Source organism: Schistocerca cancellata, chromosome 1 (genome assembly GCF_023864275.1).
Source record: "Schistocerca cancellata isolate TAMUIC-IGC-003103 chromosome 1, iqSchCanc2.1, whole genome shotgun sequence".
Taxonomy (NCBI): Eukaryota; Metazoa; Arthropoda; class Insecta; order Orthoptera; family Acrididae; genus Schistocerca; species Schistocerca cancellata.
This window is the reverse complement of record NC_064626.1, coordinates 559,594,946-559,619,891: the sequence shown is the minus strand read 5'-3', so window position 1 is coordinate 559,619,891 and position 24,946 is coordinate 559,594,946. Positions and strand designations below refer to the sequence as shown.

Genomic DNA, 24,946 nt, shown 5'->3' with positions numbered 1-24,946 from the left:
ATCCTTTGAATGTTTATGGTAGAATTTCCGAGCACTTTAGAAAACGAAACTCGGGGGAAAAAACACATCTTCAAAAGATCTTTAATGTGCAGCAGCATTACGTAAATGAGAGTCAAATGCTCTGTTATTTAATAAATTCATTGTACATTCTCGCACATAGTTCATATTGCATAAAAAGGAAACTTACTTTGAAAGTAACGTTTTTGAAACCACCATTCGCAATATTTTCCTGTGACCTGTTAGAAATAGGTTTGCTTCAGCAGTTGCCAGAGAGCACCAGGTAACAGGCATCACTGTGCTTACGCAGCTACGATGATGCAGGAAGCTTGCATGTTTGTATGTGTAGAACATTAAAAGATCTTGAATTATGTCATAAAAGGAACAAGACATCAGAGGATACTTCAAGAGCATCGGAATTTCATGAACCATACTAAAATGCATAATTCAGCTTAAAGTGCACATTCGTATATCCAGAATTGGATGTACATTTTCTTGAGTACCAGTACTGTGTTATCTCATGTTTGGTTCTTTATTATGGCATAATGCCACACGAGCTAGAAGATGGAGAACATGCACTTGAAATGCAGTGAACAGTTGAAACTAGCCAACAGTGTGAAATTAAACACTTCATTTCAAATAAATTGACTGCCTCAGAGCAAAAGATTAATAAAAGCCAAATCTCTTTAGCAAACTGACAAAAATAACTTCATTGTTCTGCAAGGCGATTAATGGTTGACTGTCAGAAAGGTGGATATAAAACCTGAAACTAATAACATATTTTAGGCTTCCATAATTATGCAAATGTATTTTAATTCATTTGATAGCGCCTGGCCACAGAAATCCGTTTCGTTTTCATTTAATGCGAGAGCAATAAATGAAGAGGAAACAGCAAAATCACTAAATGTAAACACAGGTCACATGGAGACTAAACACCTCCCCACTACAGCTCAGACTGCTCTGTGCATCAGCCCCGGATCTATGATATGTCTGAACAGTGGAAGTATTAGATAGTGGCGCCCAGCCACACATCTGTAGCCAGAAGCAGGAGAAGGTAGTAGTCATATGTGACTCAACTGCGCATGCACAAGAGCCCACCCACAACTGCTCAAACGAATCTAATATAAACAGCTGACACGTCATGCTCATCAGAGGCAATTTGTTGTTAGGAAGCATTGCATAGTCTTTCTAAAGCCTTTGACACACTATGCCGTTGGCAGACGCTTGTATGAGCACTGTGTTTTATTGTTGTATATGGCATTTTTTTCTTTTTTGTTTTTTTTTTCTGTCATTCATGTTTTGTTGCTGCAGCATTATTCTGCAGATGCGGGATACAGTAATATCCTTTGTCAGAGTATTGGTTCTTACCAGCCAAAATCACAAAAATTTAACTGAAAACTAAAACAATGAAAAAGTCCCAGAATTCTAAAAAATTCCCGGGTTTTTCCTGGTTTTCTGCCGGATGAAAAAAATTCCCGGGTTTTTCCCAGATCTCCCGGTTGTCCTGGGTCGTATACACCCTGAGGTTGTATACAAGTGACCTGCCAAATTTCAGTCAAATCGGTTGGCCATGTCTGATAGCTGAATATATCTATCATTCCTTTTTTACTGTGCCTGTATGTGACTCAACACTTCCTCTATGTGGCCATCATCATGTGACAAAGGGCCTACCGTTGGGTGGACCATTCGCCAGGTGCAAGTCTTTCGATTTGACGCCACTTCGGTGACTTGTGCATCAACAGGAATGAAATGACGATGATTAGGGCAACACAACACCCAGTCCCTGAGTGGAGAAAATCACCGACCCAGCCAGGAATCGAACCCGGGCCCTTAGGATTGACATTCTGTTGCACTGACCACTCAGCTACTGGGGGTGGATCTCTATGTGGTGAGAAGCCATCTAATCTTTCCATACTGATATACCGATGTGAATGTAGATATACACATTATGATGGCATGACATGTACTGCACTGAATCATTTAGTGTATGTTCAGTGTCAAAGCAGTATGCTGTACTTGTAGTTATGATAACTAACATAATATGAAAAGACAAAGAGTAATGAAAAGCACTATGAATGTACCACTCCAGACACTAATGTCCAATGACACAGCACACAGTTTAAAGACCTGTTTTGGTTTTAGCTGATGACTGTGACTATGTAGGTATAAGAAAGATTCAAGGTTCAAGTCATGGGCCACTAAATGTAATGAATTCTTAACTGTAGCAAAAAACAAGTAGACTAAAACTGGACCACTAGAAGCAGACCCAATAGATATACTTATACAGGAATATTATGCACCACTTACAGATATAAGTTTTGTCAATGCTACTTATAAGGAAATCTAAAAGATAATTTGGCACTGAAAAGCTCTAGGTACAATGGTGATTCAATATAAGTACTAAAAACTTGTTAGCGTCCTTTATCAGTATAAAAATTTGTGCTGACTTGATAGTGTTCTTGCCGGCCGGTGTGGCCGAGCGGTTCTAGGCGCTTCAGTCTGGAACCGCACGACCGCTACGGTCGCAGGTTCGAATCCTGCCTCGGGCATGGATGTGTGTGATGTCCGTAGGTTAGTTAGGTTTAAGTAGTTCTAAGTTCTAGGGGACTGATGACCTCAGATGTTAAGTCCTATAGTGCTCAAAGCCATTTTTGATAGTGTTCTTGATTCACCCAAACTAGTCACAAAAAGTGTGTGCTGTCCTCAAGGCTAAGCAGTTGGTGTATTTTTGATCAAAAACCTCTTTCTCAATTCTCTTCTGACCACATGAAATCATTGGGTACTGATAACTGTGTAATAGGTATGAAACTAAACCTGTGTCAACAGTACATTTCAGTTGAGCATGCCATGTCCCTAGTTGTGAATGGGACGAGGCAGCTTCTGCACACCATCCAATCTGTTAACATGCCTTGAAGAATCATTTTAAGCTTAGACTTTGTGCATGTTGACCCTTTATGGCAATAACAGAAAGTAGTCCACCAAACTGGCATACAGCACAATGATAACTTTGTGATGAAGCAAGCTGGGATATTTTTACTTCCCATCTTGTTTTGCTATCTGCGCCTTTAAATTTATTTTTTCAATTTTAACTGATGACCATTAACATACGTGAATAGAATCTGCATTATCATAAAAGAGAAATGTAGGTCCTGAGTTTTAAAGAATATAACACCAGATCTAGTTTTGTTCTTAGTTTTATGTATGTAATTGATTTTCTAATTTATTTTGACTATTACTAGTTAGTATCTTTCAGTATAGGGCAATATCAATAATTGTTTGGTAACTTAAATTCTATTGTTGACATACAAACAACTATAAATTCTGCAATAATTATAAATGTTTGGAAACGAAATGCTAGTAATCTTATCTATTTGGCTCTAGTTGAAAACATGTTAGCAAAATCAACCCTTCATTAATTCCAAAGTAATTAACAGGTTTATTCAAAGTATTGTTTGTGTACTTGTATTTGTTAATTTCATGATTTAAACACATAAATCGACCTAATTCTTGCAGTAGAAGAAACTGTTAAAAAGAACAAATTTTTCATTGTATGCAGTTAATTTAATGAGTTAAGTTTTAATTGTAATTTCTGTAAATTTAACATTGAACAATGTGTGGTTTGGGCCCCTACTATTGTGTGGATGTATAAGGGCCTGATTTTTGGTCATGAGACAGTCAGTCCATGGCCGAGTTTCAGAAGAGGAACCTGTATTGGTTAGATCAACAACAATGCATCCGTGAAATAAGTGTAACACTATTAGGCCATGGTTTAAAACAGCATGATCTTAATATTAATTGGGGTATAATAGGAGTGTTTGGTTCAGTGCAATCAGTATATGGAGATAACTATCTACCTATAGAAGTGTGTCATGGTACAGTCTTTTCTGACATTAAGGAATTACAACTTTTAAACATATTTGCCTGGAGTAATGTGCGTGGAATGTATTAGCATCGCCCTTCAGGCTGGAATACAGTGAAATAATAGTTTGTCTAAGTGATGATTTCATCTGATCGGTAATGAGAGTTAAGTTTGCCTTAGTGTAAGGATCTGTTACTGTGGAGTGTTTTCCAGTAGAATCAATTTTGCATTAGGTAAGCATAGCAGATGTTTGTTTATTATATAATGACACAATAATGGAATGATAAAGCAATGAATAATGTTGGGATCTTAATGGTTAGGGAGCCTGTCTCTGCAGCAGGGATATTTTTTGAGAATGCACTCCACTAGTTAACAAGATAAGAAATGTAAGTAAAATAATGGAGCTGACAGACATGCTTGAGTAATGAAAAAGGTAACTATATACAAGCAAATGTAGTGTAACTATCTTGATGATCAAATTTTGAACTAGGCAACCTTGGGTACTGTTTATATAATAAAATTCATGACACTGCAGCTGGGAATGAGAGCTTAACAGAAAGAACAATATTTACAAGTCATATAATGCTGCATCATTGGATCTATAAGTTGTCTGAAAACTTCTGTTGGTGTTCTGAGGAATTATGAGCTTAAAGTGGTAATACTGGAATGAAAAGAAGTTATTTTGCTGATTAATTGACAACTGTGGTGCTAGACTGATGTGAATATTCTGACAGGTAAACTAAATGGTAGCATTTTGTGAGAATTTAATTTTCTGTTTGAATGAAAGTAGTACTCAGAGTGGAGAAATAGGGCAATGATTTGGTACAACTTCCATCCCCTTAATTTTGATTTGAATAGTAATTAAGTTATGTGATGGTGACTAATTTTTTTTTATAACGTAATGAGTAGTAAAGCTATGCTACTGCACATCTTGAGTTTTTGCTACAGGTAATTTACATATTTTAGGTGATATATTGCAAGTGGGAAAGAAACAAAAGTCTTTCAAGTTTAACCAGTTTCAGACAATTATGATTTAGAGTAATGTTTTGTAGTGTAAATGTGTACTTGATTTTAAATTTGTACAAGTCCACACCTTTCATACTACAGTGAATTTTAGTGCTAATTATTGTAATTTTTAATAATCATTTTTAAGTGTTGTAGAGAAAATAGGATCCAGCTAATCATTAGAAAATGCAAGGCAGTATATGGAAGAGGCTGTACCTATGCAATTTGATAAAATTGAAATTCAACCTGCCTCTCCTACTAAAATTAGGAAAATAATAAATTTGCTCTAAATTAAAAGCTCATATGGAATTGATGGCATTGCCAACAGAGTACTTAAAGTACGTTCCCAACAAATCAGTAGGATTCTCAGCCACATATGTAGTAGCTCACTGAAACAGGGCATTTTTCCAGATAGACTGAAATACATTATTGTTAAACCATTGCAAAAAAAGGGGATAGATCTGTTGCTAACAACTACCACCCAATCCCACTTCTGACAGCTTTATCCAAAATTCGTGAAAAAGTAATGTATTCAAGAGTAGCATTACGTACTTGTAAAAATGAAGTACTAACAAAATGTCAATTTGGTTTTCAGAAAGGCTTTTCAACAGAAAATGCTATATATGCTTTCACTGATCAAATATTAAATGCACTGAATAACCGAACATCACCCATTGGGATATTTTGTGATCTCTCAAATGCTTTTGATTGTGTGAATCATGAAATTCTTCTAGATAAGCTTTTGTATTGTGGTATGAGTGGGACAGTGGACAAATGGTTTAATACATACTTAACTGGAAGAATGCAGAAGGTTGAAATTAACAGTACAGATAGTCTGCAAAAATCAGCAAAGCCCTCCAATAGGGGAGGTATCAAGAATGGTGTCCCACAGGGTCGTCTTGGGCCCCTTATTGTTCTTAATATATATTAATGACTTGCCTCTCTATATTCAGATGATGCAAAAGCTAGTCCTTTCTGCTGATGATACAAGTATAGTAATCACACCCAGGAAACAAGAATCAGCTGAGGAAATTGCAAATAATGTCTTTCAGAAAATTATTAAGAGGTTCTCTGCAAATGGACTCTCACTAAATTGTGAGAAAACACAGTTTATACAATTCTGTACAATAAATGGCATAACACCATTGATAAATATAGACTATGAACAGAAGTCTGTTGCTAAGGCAGAAAACTCAAAATTACTGGGTGTGTGCATTGATGAGAAATTGAATTGGAAGAAACACATTGATGATCTACTGAAATGATTACGCTCAGCTACTTATGCTATTAGGGTTCTTGCAAATTTTGGTGATAAACATATCAGTAAATTAGCCTACTACGCCTATTTTCATTCACTGTTTTCAAATGGCATCATATCTTGGGACAATTCATCATTAAGAGAGGAAGTATTCATTGCACAAAAGTGTGTAATCAGAATAATAGCTGGAGCCCACCCAAGATCACCTTGCAGACCATTATTTAAGGAACTTGGGATATTCACAGTACCTTCACAATACATATATTCACTAATGAAATTTGTCATTAACAACACATCCCAATTCAAAAATAACAGCAAAATGCATAGCTACAACTCTAAAAGAAAGGATGATATTCACTTTTATGGATTAAATCTCACTTTGGTATAGAAAGGGGTAAATTATGCTGCAACAAAAATCTTTGGTCATTTACCAAATAGTATTAAAAGTCTGACAGACAGCCGATCAACATTTAAAAGCAAATTAAAAGAATTTCTGAAATACAGCTCCTTCTACTCAATAGATGAATTCTTAGATATGAACTAGTGACTGTAAAAATAAATAAATAAAATTAATTGATTAATTGACAAAGAAAATTTATGTTAAAGTGACACAACATTACGAAATGTCGTGTTCATGATCTATGGAACAAGGATTAATGTATGTATATAATGTTATTAGAACTATGTAATGTATCTGTTTATCATGTAATGAGTATCATTTGTGATTAGTGTTAAATATTTTTTCCTTAGATTTAAGTTAGAAGAAAAATAAATGTACTAAAGTAGGATAGTTTGTCTAATTTTTTTCATGTACTGTGGCGGAGAAGAACCACCTTCAAGGGAACTGATAGCAGTGCATTTCCTTACTAACTGGCACTTGGACCTGTTGAAGGTGCAGACAGCTTAGTGAGAAAGTGCGTAAAATCTCATTAAGTGTGAAAGTGCTTGTGAAACATATTAAACATAGAGCAAGTGAACTTTTCCCTCTATTGCAACCCACGAGGATTTATTATTTGAAGCAACACAGGATTTGTATCAAATGATATGTATCTTCAAATGCAATCTTCACTTACCCAAAAAGGACATCACTTATGATGAAGATGCAAAATTTTTGTTAAAAGTATAACTTGTGGATATTTTGTGATATTGTACAATACACTGTATGTAATTATTTTGTATGGGGATTTTTGTATGGCCAGTTCAATTTAGTATAAATGTGAAAAAACATATGTACTGCAGTTTTAGTAAGATTTCTTATGTAATATTTGTTTGTGTGTAGATTTTAAACGCAATTTCTAGGATCACTTGTGGTCATTGAATTGTCCAGCTAGCTATTTGCAATATCTATCTGGTCAGTCCAATGAGGGGGTGATGTGACACAAGCAAGCTGGGATAGTTTTACTTCCCCTCTTGTTTTGCTATCTGCCTCCTTAAAATTTATTTTTTCAATTTTATCTGATTGCCATCAACATACATGAATAAACTCTGCATTTTTGTAAAAGAGAAAGGTTGGCCCTCAGTTTTAAAGAATATAACACCAGATATAATTTTGTGCTTAGTTTTATGTATGTAATTGATTTTCTGATTTATTTTGACTATTACTAATTAGTATCTTTCAGTACAAGGCAAAATCAGTAATTGTTTGGTAACTTAAATTCTATTGTTGGCATACAAACAAATATAAATTCTTCACTAATTATGAACATTTGGAAGACAAAATGCTAATAATCTTAAAGTATCCATTTGGCTCTAGTCGAAAACATGTTAGCAAAACCAGCTCTTCATTAATTCCAAAGTAATTAACAGTTTCATCCAAAGTATTGTTTGTGTACTTATATTTGTTAATTTCATGATTTAAACAAATAATTCAGCCTAACTATTGTAGTAGAAGAAATGGTTAAAAAGAACGAATTTTTTGATGTATGCAGTTAATTTAACAAGTTAAGTCTTAATTGTAATTTCTGTAAATTTTACTTCTACACTGTGTAGTTTTGGCCCCTATTATTTTGAGGATGTATAAGGGCCCAATTTTTGGCCATGAGACAGTCAGTTCATGGCCGAGTTTCAGACGAGGAACCTGTGTTGGTTAGATCAACAACAATCCATCCGTGAAATAAGTGTAACACAATTAGGCCATGTGTTAAAACAATGATAGTGTCTGTTCCATACATACCTTTCTATTCTTCAAGAACTGTGAACTTTGTGGTTAGGTTTTCACTGCTCGTTGATTTTCAACAGGAAACTCTTGTTGGGGTATGTGGATGTTCGCCTGCAAACTATTAATGTGGCTTATGGAAAGTTAAAAAACAGTGCACTGGCCAAATAACTACATATATTAGGGGGGGAGGGGGGGGGTGAAAAGTGAAAGTAAAAGACCGTGAAACACAACTGTGCATCTGTTGGCTACATCATTTGCAGTAGACATCCAACCCTATTTTTTCAGCTAGTACATCAACACTGAGGACAACAAACGATCAATGAAGAAACAAAGTAGGCAAACCGCTACCACACGAGGACAATCAGCCACTCTCATGACGCAAAACACTGAAGATCCACCTCATATCAATTGTCTGCTGTCAGCAACACTAGCAGATGACTCCTGCTTACAAATTAATGTTCATAGGTAACTCAAGTAAAATGTAACAGCACAGAATCCTGACATTATGGAAATAATTGGGTGCAGTATGAATGGGGATGGGGCACAGACAGTATGCAGCGATTTCCACATCATCAATTTGACTTCTAACCATCCAAACAATAGTACAACCCCTCTCTCCCCCCACTCCTCAACCACCATTCTGCTTGAAGAATGTAGGTGAAGAGGAGCACCTGGAATATTACCTGGCTTAATAGTGTTCAGCTTTCATCACAAAAAGAATGCAAGCTTGCCATGTACACCTCTCTTTATCATAAAGCATTATTTGTAGATATGAGCAATATTTGGAGAGGATCCTCCAGCAAAATGTTCAGCCCTACATTCAACATTTCAGCAATGGGCACATCTTTCATGACTGTATAATATGAGCACACTGCCTGCACGAGATATGAAACAACCAAATGGAATGCTTGTAGTATGTGTTATTATGTTCCCAAGGACTTCACAAAACTAGATGTAATATAGTTGCTGCTATTGTACTATGATTTATAATAATCTGCAAATGATAATGTTTATAGTACACAAGTTCATGTAAAATTAACATGGAAATAACTACCATATTTGACATAGCTGTCAGTCACATTTTTGCTGTAGTGGAATGTTAGTCTGCTTTCACAAACTAGCATAGTAAAATAATGTACTCTTAGGAGTAGCACACCATATTGATGAGAAAATCTGAGTTTGGGAACACAATATCCTGTGAGTATTTTTCTGTCAGTGACAGGCACAATAAAAATGATAAGTTTAGAATTAAAATTATTTGAAATTGAAGCCTAATTTAATTTTTTGTCCTGTAATCCACACTCTTTTGTTTCTAATATTACATGCAAATAAATGTGGCTACTTACCCATTTCTCATAAAGTTGATCCACATATCAAGTAAGAAATTTGACATGTCTTTTTCTTCTTGATTTTCAAATCTTGGTATGTATGACGTATTAAGAATATATCCAACATCATCAGCATGGGCTACACCTAAAGATATCAAAAGACAGTAATATTGCATCAAATACAACATTATCACTAATGGTCCTAGGTATAAGTGAGACACAGCACAAATCAAAGTATCAGACAAATACAATGATGCATACATTGTAATACATATCTGGAAAATGAGAGTTCAAGATTTTTGTGAGAATGATTTCTGTCAATAATAATAATAATAATAATAATAATAATAATAATAATAATACAAGTTTATATTCCACTTTGCAGACAATTTAAGGGTGATACAATATCCAAACAAAACATGCTTCTAAATTTCTAAGTTACAAGAAAATGCCTAACTGAATACTAACTTCAGATTTCTGGCCGTGAAGATGTTTCACAGTTTGTTATATAGAAATTCCTTAGAAATATCATCAGCCAAACCCACAACATATAGTGCATATACGCGTGATATAGATGGCAAGAACCAAGAATGATGTTATTGTATCCATTATGTGTCCCACTCAAACAAGTTGTCAGACAATTTGGTTTGTATGTCTACTAGAAACTTACTTAGTCTGTGAACCTCAAACACATATTGCAAAAAAGTGAAGAAGCAGTGAAAGTAGAGGAAGTTGGTAAAATGCTGATAAAATTGTATGCATCACTCTGTATCACATGTTAATCCTGCCATATTTGGACAACATTTGCCTCTGTTGTTATTTGGCTGCTGACTCTGTACCACAAAATTTGACAAATAGTTACAAGCTGCATGGATGCGCTGCAACTGCCTTCTATTAATGTTCTTCTTGTCACTGCCAAAACCCTGCAATTGAGTTGAGAAGACAATAAATATGATCCAAATATCAACTAAAGTAATGAGAATTTATGTGAGACTCCTTTGCTTGAGAATTCAGCAGCTAGCTGAGAAATGCTCTACAAGTAGATAACCAGTTTATAAAAAAGATTTTTCTGCAGTATATTGTCTTTTATGATGGGTAATTACTACATCATGAAACTGGAATGGTTTTTGACTATCTGTTTCATGACAGATTATAAAAATACAACAAGAGATTTGGACACTCATACATCATACATCATACATGGAATCTGATATGAATATGGAACTGTTAAAGGGCTTTCCAGGTGAATTGAAAGCTGTGCATCACTCTGTAGGGATGAGTCATATACTTTAGATGGCACTGACAGTGCATTTTATAAAGAAGAGGCACACCATAATGGTAAATTCCAACTGTATACATTCATACTAGCCATTGCAGTACCACTTTGTGGAAGAGCGATGAATATCACATAGGAACAGTGAAGCAGAATATATTGCTTTGGTGTATAAAATTAATTTATATTGGAAAAATCTGACATTTTACTTGATACAGAACAGATTTTATACAGTCTTGAAATATCTCCATCACAAAACTGCAACAGTATTTTACATCTCTCTACATTTGCTATACTTTCAAATATTCCGTTCTAAAACAATAATGGAAATTCCTGGATGGAAAAATATATAAAATAAGGGAAAGGCAAACACTTACCTATAGAGGATTGGTGGGTGGCACATAGAAACATGTAGTGGAGAGCAGTTGACACACAAACTTAAATCCTTGCAGTAGCAACAAGACTGATTATTAAATATTAATTACTGAAAGTCTTTGCCTGGGTCAATGGAGGTAGGAACGGGATAGAAAAGGACGCACAAGGCAAGGAGAAGGGATATAGGGTAGTGTGAGGCAGGTCTCTGCCAGATGGCTCTTTGGCTGCAAAACAATATGAAAGGAGTCCACAGGTAGAGCATTTAAGGGATAGAGACAGGGAGAAGGGGTGGGCGAGATGGGAGGAAAGAAGAGAAAGGTGGTCGTGAAGACAAAGACAGGGAGGGGAGAGAATAAGGGAGAGGGCTGGAAAATAGGGCAGAATAACAGGAAAAAATGAGAGAGAGAGAGAGAGAGAGAGAGAGAGAGAGAGAGAGAGAGGGATAGAGAGACCAATTGGGAGGTGGGGATGGGGGGAAGAGCAATGGGAGAAGGCAGTACATGATCTGAATGGAGAAGGAATGGTATGAACAAAAGAAAGAGGGGAAAAGGTCAGCTCAGAAAGTGAGAAACAAGTTAGCGGAGTTCTAGGCCAGGGTGATTGTGAGAGCACAGGACATACAGTAGAGAGAATGCCCACCTATGTAATATAGAGAAACTTGTGCTGGAAGTGAATATTCAAATGGCTCTTGTAGTGAAGCAGCTGTTGAATCCATTAATACTGTGGTGTGCAGTATGTTCAGCAATTGGACTCTCAAGTTTGTGGTATACCACAGTTTGGTGGTGGCCTTCAAGCTAGTGGACAGATGGTTACTTATCATGCACACATAGAATGCTGTACAGTAATTGAGAACTATTTTAATAAAATTCAGCAAACTCCATTTACAAAATTTTACAGGAGAGCTATTTTTTAAATTGTACTCAATATAAACGATTAAAAAAATGTCATAAATATAGTACTGGTCATCCATGTAGGTAGGGATGGATGGAGGAGTAACAAGTTCATCAATAACAGCCTTTATTCAGAAAAAAGTTACAAATTACAAATTTTTACAGAAGTCCACATATCAACTTTTTCATGCATGTTTCTTCTTTATTTTATAATCTTTGTGTTATAACAAAGATTCTAAGCATTTAAATTCAGTGGGCTATTAGGCATGTTATATTTTCTATGTAATATAAAAATAAGAGGTTAACCAAGTATTAGTAAATTTATATTTTACTTGCAAGTTAACACATGAACAGAAGCTTCAACAGCAACAAAATATGTTTCTCACATTTTAAACCTATATGAAACTCATAATTGCATGTTTAAATGACAGCTAAAGTAATAAAATATATTTTAATACAGTGCCAAGATTTACAGCTGTATGATATCTAAAACAATACTGAAACACAGTCCCATTTAATGTAAAGGTTCTTCATAACACAGAATTTTGTCTTCAGTCTCATTATCATTAGCATTCCCTTGTGGAACTTCTGAACAGACTCTTTACTTTAAAAGGATCATTTTAAAAAGTAAAACATCAACTTCTTCACTTCACTATCTTTGTTTTTGCTTATGTGATTCAGTGATGAAGTCAAAATGCTTTAAAAATTACTGCAGCACTTCTCTTTCCAGGTTTCAACACCTCAACGGTACCAGTGATCCAAAGTAAGTACTTTGAAAAAGGCATTGTGCCCTGGTTTTAAGTCATCTTAAATAATGCAGTACTGCTGACTCAGATATCTTAAAAGGCTATTTCACTTTCATTATATGTTTGGAGACTGATTTCTTATTGTTAATATACCAGTCCCAAAAGTCATAAATTCTGAGGCCAGAAGGTTTATTTGATATTGTCTTAGGTCTTTTTCAATAACACCAAAACTCCAGTCAGGAGTCAAATAGCTATGTGTGGAGTTTTTGTTTTTGGAGCCACAAGAATCAGAAAATAATCTGAGGCTAAGATTTTCTGCACCTTCTTCCAATAGATATTGCTCTAAAGAATCTAAACAGTCTCTCACAACACATGCAATTTCATTTGGCCACCCCCCCCCCCCCCCCGCCCCTTCCCACATCCTTTGGCTCAACTGCACTATCCCCACCTGTCCTGAGTCAGACTCAATCCTTGCATAGTTAACTACTTTGAGTGCTTTCTTTTGTGAATATTTTAAGATCATACAGTTATATAATCAGACCTGTCTGTAGTAAAAATACTTCTTCAACAGACAGTTTGGATAAGGGTCTAGTCTACTGATAGTTATGTCGAACTGTCACAGCAATGTTTCCATTTTCATTTAAAATGATGAAAAATCTTTTTGCCTTTACTTTGTGCAGTCTATAATCTATTCTTATATTATTCTTTAATTACCAATCTTGAGGTGATTTTAATTCCAAACCTTGAGGTGACTTTAACCCTACTGACAAAGGATGTACAAGTTATCAGTATGGCGATTTCCAAAGCCCAGATTGATTCACCTGCAGAATACTTTTTTGTGCTTTGAAGGAGAGCAGCCTAGTAACTCTTGTTTTACTCAAGAAGCAGCAATGTGCCTATCAAACATTTTTTTTTTAAGTTTAGCCCTGGTGCAAGATATGTTCACTTAACTTTATTTCAAGAGTAATGAGAATATCTGCATGAATATTCAAGTATTTTGTTCTTCATTATCTGTGTCTGCGGTTTGTCCATTTCCTGTAGCTTGCTAGCTTATCCACCTCAGTTCTCCTTAGGTGAGTGGTTCCCAACCTTTCTAAGAGCCTTATCCCTGAGTTCAATTAGATATTAGGATAGTAAACCCTCAACCACCCTCCGGCCCTCCACCATTATCAACATATTGATGTTAGTACCTAACTAAACTTGAGAATGAAAAAGAATTTTCTCTGAACAGTTTCATTTTTCAAAATGAAAAAAGATAGATAATACTTAATGTTTGTAGGTGTTTTCTTAAACCACAAACTAATGAGTCACTGGGACAGTTGGTACCGAATAGTTGTAACAACCTTTTTTTTTTTACAGACTGGTGAAGCAATTGCTACCTGCAACTCCTCACAAAAGACAGCTAACTATACACATTGAGAGTAGACATTTGTTACAAAAGATGCTTCCTCTGCACCACTCCTTTCTCTAGTGACACTTGCTTCACCCACAAACTGCAGCTCAATTTAAAACCAAGTACATTACAATATGTGCACCATACTTTGACCTGTTCTTCATAAATCACCTGATTACTGGATTCTTTACCTCTGAACTGGCAGAAATAGGAAGACTTCAAGCTGCCAATGCTTTGTGTCTGGTTGCTGCCACTAATTATTATTATTATTATTACACAATTTTGCCCAAAATCTTTTCATTCTTCAGCTGTGTTTCTGTTTCCTTTGCTCTGTCCATATTTTCCGTTTTCTTCCTTTCTTTTACTTAAAATTTCATGTTTATAATTGTGTTTCTGAATCTGTCTGTTTCAATTGTCATTTCCCTGCCATTGCCAATGCATTGGCCTTCTTATATTTCTTGAAAGCAATTGGTTTTTAATTGAGCTTTTATTACGAGCATAATAAATCTTCTTTGTGAGTCTGTTGTTGTTCATTCCAGGTATGTGTCCATAGAATGTTAGTCGTTATTTTCTGATCATTTCAGTGAGTCTGTGTGTTGGTGTAATTCTTTGGTTGGTCTCTTCATCCATATATCACTACAAAAACATTTCTGGGGATTTTACTTTTTTTTTGTCTCTGTATGCCTATGCCTGATGCTCTGATTGTGATCCTTTCTGATGCATGAAGTGCAACTGGATTGTAATATCTGTGTTTGGTCTGCCTTGAAATGTTTCTTTCATTGTTGTGCATCCATGTCAGTTTATATGGTTTCTGAAGTTTATCAGTTCATTCTGTGTTGGAAGCCTTGTTTGATCCTCTTATTTGTATATATTCCACTAAATACTTGAAATCTTACATGCTGGTAACCTTTCTGTACCATGTGTTCATGGCTCTTGTGTTGTTCTTTCTTTCCATGTACTGCGTTTTTCCATATATCGTCTGTAGACCTGTTTTGTCAAAGACTTTGTTTAAGTATCCCAGTGCTTCTTGTCTAGTGTTGCTGAGTATTTCCTAGTTATTTTTTAAATGCCAGGCATTTTATGATTTTCTTGTTTGCACTTGTTATTCCTAACCAAAAGCCTTTTATTTTATCTTCCCATTGTTCTACAGTTTTTCCAAGAACATGTTGAATAAAAGCAGGAGATACCATCTCCATGTCTGACATCTGTATGTATCTCAAATGGTTCTGAGATTTCTGTCATAAATTTTATTTTGGATGTGGTGTCTCTTGAATGTCTGCCATATGAGTGCCCTAGTTTTTCTGTCTATATTCTTCTATTGCGTCAAAGAAAGGCTGCCTGAGTATGGAGTCATAGGCCTTCTTAGTTTTCATGAACTTGACTACAGTGTTCTTTGACTGTCTGACCTTCAGAAGTGTTCACAGGTTCCAAATCTGTTCAATACAGATCTTCATTATCTGAATACTGCTTTACACTCACCTGTCTTCATATCAGCTTGTTGTTCCAGTTTGCTGAGTTATGCCTTGGAGAGAATTTTGTATGTTATCAGGCTTGTGTTGTCACCCTTTTTGTGGAGTGAGTGAATCAATGCATATTTCCATTCTTGTGGAATGTTCTCTGTCATCGATATTTCTGTAAGAATTTTATGATTTTCTTTTTGGTTTTTTGATCTTTGAGTTTTCAGATCTTGGAGATAACATCAACTCCTCCTGGCACTCTGTTGTTTTTCAATTTTTTCATACAATCCTCCACCTTTTTGCTTGCAGGTGGTTTCGAATCTGGATTTGGCATTGCCTTTGTGAAGTGTAATTGTTCTTTAGGCTTCTTGCAGTTGAGGAGTTCATCAAAGTATTTTTAAAGAACTGTTGAAGTTTTCATTAGTATATGTTTCTAGAGATCTGTCTGTTCTTTTGAACCAGAACAAAATTGTTACATGAGCTTTACTGTGATATAAATGCAGCTATAAAATATGTAGAATTTCTGGATAATTTAAAGCACCTACGTGTAGAGCAGGCCTAGGCCTAAAAAACTACAGAACAATTTCGCCATTCTAGATGGTGGAAAAGCAAATGAGGAAGACCCTAATGATACTGATTACCATGTAATAGATGCTGCTGATCTATGAAAATATAGCAATATCATTGCCCCAAAAGGCAGTAATGGTAGAAATATGTATCTTTGGAAATCCAAGTTAGTTGTTTACTTAGACAGTCACGGTTACGATCTCACAAAAACTGTGCAAAATGAACACAGTCTTAGAGCTACCAGCTACGTAAAGCCTGGGGCCCCTATGAACGAAGTTGTAAGGAACTTACAGTGTGATAACACTACACAAAAGCCTTGGCTTTTGGTTGTAATTGTTGGTGCAAACAACTAAAAAGTGCCGTCTTGTGACTTAATTCATAAAATATGCAAAGCATACAGGAACACAAACTTCCTAGATGTGCAATTCCTGGAAAGAAAACACTTCACCAGGCATGGTATGCATTTAAATATTTATGGAAAAAAGTTCATAGGTTATAGAATAAATGATATGAACGTAAACACAGCTAAAACAGATGACACCAGCAACACATTTCTGAATATCCTATGTAATTTTGGCATGTCATCACTAGTCAACTGTCCAGCAATAATAACCACACATTCATCATCTACTATTGAATGTGTAGCTACAGATGTAGAGAGAGAAATCTGCTAAAAATCTGGGACTGTCAGATCATCTATGTCAGGTAATGAAAGTAAAGGCTTGTGTAGAAAAAGAAACCAAACTGCTTGTATATAAAAGAGTCTACTCTCCATCAGCTTTGCAAGAATTTCCCTTACAGTTAACAAGTGAAAGTTGGGAAGAAGTTTATACAGAAACTGAAGTGAATAGGAAATTCTTCAATTTCGCATCTGAGTTTAAACTAAAATTTGAAGAAACATTACCAAAAGCATTAATTCCTATTGGAACACTCACCAAAAACAAATGGATTACTAAAGAAATTAGAAAATCTGCTCAAACTTGTAAAATACCTAAACTCCATTAGAAAGGACAATAGTGATCCAGATTTTTTGCATTACTATAAAAACTACAAAAGGATCTACAGCAAGGCACTCAAAGCCACAAAAAAATCAGCCAATGATAGATTGATAAATTTAGTCAGTAATAAAAGTAAAGCTACATGGGCTGTAGTGAAACAAGAAACGGGGAACTGTGAAGCAGGGGTGTACAAACACACAAACCAAGAAAAAGGAAAACTTAGCAAGTAACCTGAAAGAATTAAAAAATTATGTGAATACCTACTTTAGCAGCATTACAACAAAGTTACAGAAAAAAATTTACAAAAAGTGTTAATCAACCAACACAGAAGCATATAGCTAACCCAATGGTATTGCTTCCAATTACTGAGGATAATGTGTGGAATGTTGTAAGGCAATTAAAGAACAAAAACTTGGCAGGTTTAGATGAAATCCCAAAAGTTTGTTCTGAAAAAATGCATAAATGGTGTCAAAGCTCTACTAACAGAAATCATAAATGAATTCTTCGAAACTGGTTGCTTCCCTGACTACCTGAAGCAAGCAAGAATTTTACCACTTCACAAGAAAGGTTTTGTAGAAAACATTGAGAACTACAGACCAATAACCCTACTGTAATCCTTTTCCAAAATGATAGAGGTAATAATGAAAAACAGACTTATGAGCTACCTAAGCAAATTCAACCTCCTCTGCAATGACCAGTATGGTTTAAAGCCTGTCAGAGGCACAGAATCTGCAGTAGCACAATTCACAAAAACAGTTTTAGAAGCACTAGATGAGAAAATCTATGTAACTGGCCTTTTCCTAGACCTATCTAAGGCATTTGATACTGCTGACCACCAGAAACTGTTGCATAAGTTAGATGCACTAGGAGTAAGGGGAGTGGTTAACAGATGGTTTTGTGGCGCCTATGAGGTCAACACCAGCATCGATATGCATTCGTCTTTGGACTCTGAGCATCATCTTTGGACTCTGAGCATTGTCTTTGGGCTTTTCTGCCATGTTCAGTTCTCTGTGAGCCTTGCATGTGTTTAGGTGAATAAATGAACTACTGCTAAATGGGTGTTGTTTGGTGTAACCAATCTGAACCCTCCCCTCACTGGTGACCCCGAGTTGTAATGTCTTCCATTTTCGCCGTTTTACTGTGTCTGCAACCTCCACGTCAGTTATTGTCACATGTATTACATCAACACAGCATTTGAACAATGATTTCGGCCCAGCACCGGATTTTGTGATCGACATGCATCATTTTGTGGGCAATGTACACCCACCAGGACTGCAACACAATGCCTCTGACTTGATGATTCCACTGATTTCATCGGACATTTTCGAGCCTGCAACAATAAGTGAGTTTAGGAGTGCGCATGACTCTGGCTATAAAACGCCTTTGTTCATGCCATATGTGCCCTCCCTCATCGACTGTGCAGTTACCTCTTACGGATCTCCGTTCAGTGCAGGATCAATGCTGATTTCTGCAAATGCTTCGATGGACAACCTACCACCGCCAGGACAATGATTTGCCATGCCACAATCCGTGCAGTACCACGCGGATACCTGCCACGTGGCCGGAACTGCTTCGTTCACAGGTCTACCTCCTCAGCATCTGACCACTCCTGCAAATGCCTTGGTTCACCATCAGCACATGCCTTCCTACTTTGATACCTTGGTCTGCAACAGGAACAATAACTTGTTATCTGTGCCTGACCTCCACCTCCGTCCCACTGCTACGCCTCAGTGTTTTGCGCCACGACATTCACCTTATCCGCACACCATTTTGAGTGGAGTGACTATGAACAATGAACATTCACACATTCTGTCCTACTTTCGACATCATTTCCCATACTGTGCTTCTGGGCAGCACCTACCACTCCCCGCACTCCCACCATCTACATGCTTCCTAAAGTCCATAAACCCAACCACCCAGGACGCCCCATTGTGGCCAGTTACTGTGTCCCCACTGAGAGAATCTCTGCTCTTGTAGTCCAACACCTTCAACCTATTACCCGGAACCTATCCTCCTATATAAAAGATACCAACCCTTTCCTCGACCGACTCTCCACAGTTCCTCTCCCTTTACCACACGGTGCCCTGCTCGTCACTATTGATGCCACCTCCCTGTACACTAACATTCCTAATGCCCATGGTCTTACTGCTATCAAACACTACCTTTCCAGATGCCCTATGGATTCCAAACCAACAGCCTCCTTCCAAGTCTCCATGACCAACTGTATCCTCACCCACAATTACTTCTCCTTTGAAGGCATTACCTACAAATAAATCTGTGGTAGAGCTATGGGCACCTGCATGGCACCATACAATGCTAACCTATTCATGGGCTGCCTAGAGGAATCCTTCCTAAAAACCCAGAATCCTAAACCCTTCCCCTGGTTCAGATTCATTGATGACATCTTTGCTATCTGGATTGAAGGTGAGGACACCTTATTCACATTCCTCCAGAACCTCAACAACTTCTCCCCCATTTGCTTCACCTGGTCTTACTCAGCCCAACAAGCCACCTTCCTAAATGTTGACCTCCACCTCAGAGATGGCTACATCAGTACCTCCATCCATATCAAACCTACTAACCACCAGCAATACCTCCACTTCGACAAAATTACATGATGTAAAGATTAGGGGAAGTGCAGTAACAAGATATCTATGGGTATTTTTGGACAACTTCATAACTTCACATACAGAGGAAGCAGGCAGAAAAGGTAAGAACATGATGCATAAAATTATAACCATTGCAAATAGGCAATTTCAGCTTCTCTTGAAAATAGTTAGATTATACAACCAATCTATATTAGCATTGGCCACAAGATATGGTGTGAGCATCTTGGGCTCATAGATTGCAGCTTGTGAAGTCAGCCTCATTATTAAGAAGAGTTCAAGTAGGAGTGTTACTAAGATTAACAGGCAAGTACCACACTACTCCCAAGTAATGCTTTGTTAGTAATTCTAGGAATATGCCCACTGGGCTTGGAAATTAGAAAAAGGGAAGCCTTTTACTGGTTAAAAAAGGCAACCAAATGGAAATAAGGAAGATGCTTGGAACCAAGGCCAATTCGAAAAAGGTAATAACTGTGGCAAAATGGATAAGACCCTTCAGGCAAAGGCAGGAGAACATATAAATTTCTTCCTAACATCAGGGAGACGTTAAGAGAGAGATTTCTTAGCCTGTTGAGTAAACTGATACATTACCTCACTGGCCATGGCCTGTAGGCTACATATCACTACAAAATCAGAAGACACATTTATGATAGCTGCGCCTGTGACAATGTGGGCATTCTATGAAGATGAAGCATGTAATGGACATCAGGTATTCAGGATGATGGATCCCAAAACAGCATTAAGGAGTGAGCTGACATGGTGCATCTTGGGTGATACTGCAGCTGCAGTATCCAGTAAGGCCAAGGAAAACATCATGAGGCATTCAACCATAAGTTAGCATGCTGCCATCCAGGCCAGACAACATATTCTGCAGACGGTCAGCAACCACCAAATGAAAGTCTCCCAAGAATCTACATTGTGTTGGTGCAAGTGATCATGGAAATTTGGACGGTTAAGGCTTAACAATGATGGGTGGTATTGCTCACTAAAATGGAAATGCTGCTGATGTGATGCCCGATGCCAAAGGAATCCTTCAATTAACGGTTGCTAACTGGAGTCATATGAGGTCAGATCCAGTAGTGGAAACAATCATCTTCAAGTTAAATGTACCAAAATAAACAAACAAAAAGAAAACAGATTCTATAAGGCTTATAGTAGTGTTAGTAGTAGGGTAACTGGTTAAAACTTTTATTGTAGTATTAAAAAAAATTAGTATTAGAAATAAATAGATAGATATAAATTTATTACTAGCAAAGGATATGTGATTTGTATGGCCTATTTCAGCTTTTCAGTTAATGGGCTGTGATTATAAGACTAAATAAATGAAAATAAAATCCATAATGATTCCTGAAATGGAGTTTACCATGCATCTAGCTCCAACTACCATTCTACAGTCAAAGACTGTTAATTCCAGTCGTGCGGCCATAATCACACCAGAAACCTTTCCACATGAATCACCTAAGTACAAATGACGGCTCCATCACTGCACTGCTCTGCCCATTTATACCTTGTGTACGTGATACTGCCACCATCTGTAAATGAGCGTATCGCTACCCAAGACTTTTGTCACCTTAGCATAGTTAATTCAATAATGTTTCTTGATAACTTAAGTATGTTGATCTCTGCCCAAACTCTTTGCCTTTACAAATGTCTGCTTGTGTCTGTGTATATGCGGATGGATATGTGTGTGTGTGCGAGTGTATACCTGTCCTTTTTTCCCCCTAAGGTAAGTCTTTCCGCTCCCGGGATTGGAATGACTCCTTACCCTCTCCCTTAAAACCCATATCCTTTTGTCTTTCCTTCTCCTTCCCTCTTTCCTGACGAGGCAACCGTTGGTTGCGAAAGCTAGAATTTTGTGTGTATGTTTGTGTTTGTTTGTGTGTCTATCGACCTGCCAGCGCTTTTGTTTGGTAAGTCTCATCATCTTTCTTTTTAAATATATTTACAACCATTTCTTCACACACACACACACACACTTCTTTTTTTCTTAATTTATTTCTCATAATGATTTTTATTCAATAATAAATATAACAATGCAACAATAGTGGCCACTGCTCTGTTTTTAGCCACAATACTGTAAACTTCCACTTGCCCATCTCATGACATGACTGTAGTGGAAACATTTCTGCAAATTAACTTGGCAAAGTGACTCGCTAAAGTACTCTTGTGCAAGTTTTTGTTCTAATATAAATCCTTAGGAAGTGCTTGTTATTGGACACACATCTTTAGCTCTTTAACAATGGTTACAAGTCACCACTGAATGACACCATGATCCGGAGGAAGAAAAATAAAACAATCTAAGACACTAAAGTGCCCAAAAATAGTGTTCCAAATTCCAGATAAGAAAATATGTGTTTTGCATCCACTGACAAATTGTCCACCAGAATAGCCTACTTTTGGGAAAGTAAGAAGCTAGTAAGTGTCCAAGTACACCAAGAAGACAGTAGGCAAGAATCTATTCTACTGCATTAAATTCTTCATTAATAAAAGTGCAGTGTATAAGATCACTTACCAGGAATATGGCTTCTTTTACATAAGAAAAATACAGTTGCCTATTTGCACCAGACAGAAAGAACATCACATATGCTCGTAACTGGAAAGAACAGACTCTATCCTGATGCAACATTGTTTAGAAGCAAACCATAAATAACCTGTAAATATTGAAATAACCACACAAGATAGATATTTTCAGGACTTGAAACATTAGAAATTATATCATCAGCTGTGCCACCCACAAGACCTACCAAAAAACCAAAGGATTTTGCTTCCTCTTCCTTTCTGGAAACAGTCAGAATTGTGAAAGAAAGATCTGGTTGTTATCTCTCCTGTTCCTGTACCCACACTGTAGCAATTAGTTATTTAATTTTTACCTAAAACTTGATCCTTGAATACAATAAAAAATTTTGAAACAACTTTTCCTGTTAAATATAAACGTAGGCGTCTGTGGCCACTGTCACAGTCAACACAATTTTCCTGGGTTTGCGAGCACATTGTCAAAATGTAAAACTACAAATGTTTCAGTCATTGTTGCAAGTGACCGAAGTGTCGGTAAGTGTTACATATTGACGACACAGTCACAAACCTAGAAAAATTTTATTCACTGGAACTTTTCCTGTTGTATAGTAAACAGTACTGAAATATCAATTTGGTGTAGTGAGAAATAATATGCTTAATATGTAATAAAAGTTAGGTATCAGGCTGCCACTGCCTCATATTGTCATTTAATTGTTGGATTGAATCCCAGCTGGATCACAGAAATGTTCACCCTACCTTTACTCTATATTTCACCTCAAAAATGATGTGAACAGTCACAAGGAATGACACGTGGTTTGCATTCCACGTTAAACTGTATGTCCCCTTTCCCCATTTGGGGAAATGGGGTAGATTAGGGACATGCAAGTCTCAGATGTGGCATGCAATTGAAAGACTTAAACTTGACCACTGAACCACACAAAACCATCATAACTGTTATTATTATTTAACTGTTTTTTTTAATGTAGTGTGAGATCTTGGTGTATTTTCACCAATCACTCAGTTTCTTTGGTGGTTATAGTGTCTTTACTTCCAAATACACCAGAGGGCATACATTACACCTTTGGAGCAGTCAAAGTAGAAAATATGCCTTGAAACAAAAAAATTAGGTCAAGTGAAGTAAAAAGTTGTGTTTTCTTGTGTAAAAAACGCAGTGGTACTTATGAATCAGTTTACATAATGCTTTTCTTTTCCTTTTAAAGTGGAAGAGTAACTAATTAAACTATAGACTGCATAATAAACTGGTCTGCTTGACTCACCAAAATTAATATATGTATGTGACAGCCTGTCTGACAAGCTGTAAGTTCCCCTATAGTTGAATTTATAGAGATACACTGGAGATTTATTTTTGTGAGCCTGCAGCTCTACAGCTCTTGCAGCTGGTACTTGGAACAGGCGATCACCAATCATCTGAATAAATTAAGCAGAATAAGTCAGTATTATAAAGATAATACTAATTTAACAATCAATGCTACACATAACTAACACTTTAACACTCAGAATATTGCACAGAATTTAACAAAATTTATGTATGAAAAATTAGAAAATAAACACTACACTTACATAATTTTTTCATATATACATAAATTCTGTTGAAATATAATAATGAAATTACTAATTTCTATTTAGTCAACGACCCAGTACCAAAGTACCTTCTCTTACATTTCATGAAATGTGCATGTTATTGAATTGTGAGTTTTAATTAATGCATTATTCATCTGCTGTCTTTATTTTACAAAGAATGTATCAAAACTCAACAAGAAAGCTCTTGAGGGTATACAGTGACACACATAATTCAGTAAAAAATCATTTGACTCAGCAGTACAACACTGTTTACTATTAAAACTTCAGTCATATGATGATCAAATGAAATTTGTGATTGAATAGGGGACTTTTTGATAGGGAGGATGTCACATGTTATCTTGGATAGAGAGTCAGTAATAGAACTTGAAGCTTCAGGCATGCTCCAAGAAAGTTGTGATTCTAACAATTTGTTGTTGTGGTCTTCAATCTGTAAACTGGTCTGATGCAAATCTTCATGTTAACTCTATGCCGCATGAGCCTCTTAATTCCAGAATAACTACTGCAATCTACATCCTTCTGCTTACTCTTGGTCTCCCTCTATGATTTTTCCTGCCACATTTCCCTCCAATACTGTATTGGTGATCCCTTGATGTCTCAGAATCTGTCTTATCAACTGATCCTTTCTTTGGTCAAGTTGTGTCACACATTTCTTTGCTCCCCATTGCTGTTCAGTACCCCCTCATTAGCTACGTGATCTACCCAACTGATCTTCAGCATTAACAATGTAGGAAAAAGATAGATTGCTACTTACCGTAAAGAGGACACATCAAGTTGCAGACAGGCATGTTTAAAGACATATAAAGCTTTCAGCCACAGCCTTCATCAGTAAAAAAGAAACACACACCATTCACACACATGAGCAAGCACATCTCACATACACACAACATCTTCAAATTTTTCTTTGGTGTCTTTCACTGCTT

At 36.6% G+C, this 24,946-nt stretch overlaps 1 protein-coding gene across 1 annotated transcript in view; it reads right to left on the bottom strand.

The window, feature by feature from the left end:
• The window catches only part of LOC126180959 (esterase FE4-like), a 166,063-nt gene that overhangs the window by 16,269 nt on the left and 124,848 nt on the right, over nt 1–24,946 (bottom strand). The window contains exons 10-11 of the mRNA XM_049924733.1: nt 23,702–23,852; nt 9,624–9,750 (exon numbers count right to left, since the gene is read on the bottom strand). Coding sequence (XP_049780690.1) covers nt 9,624–9,750; nt 23,702–23,852 — 278 coding nt within the window. The remainder of the gene's footprint in view (nt 1–9,623; nt 9,751–23,701; nt 23,853–24,946) is intronic.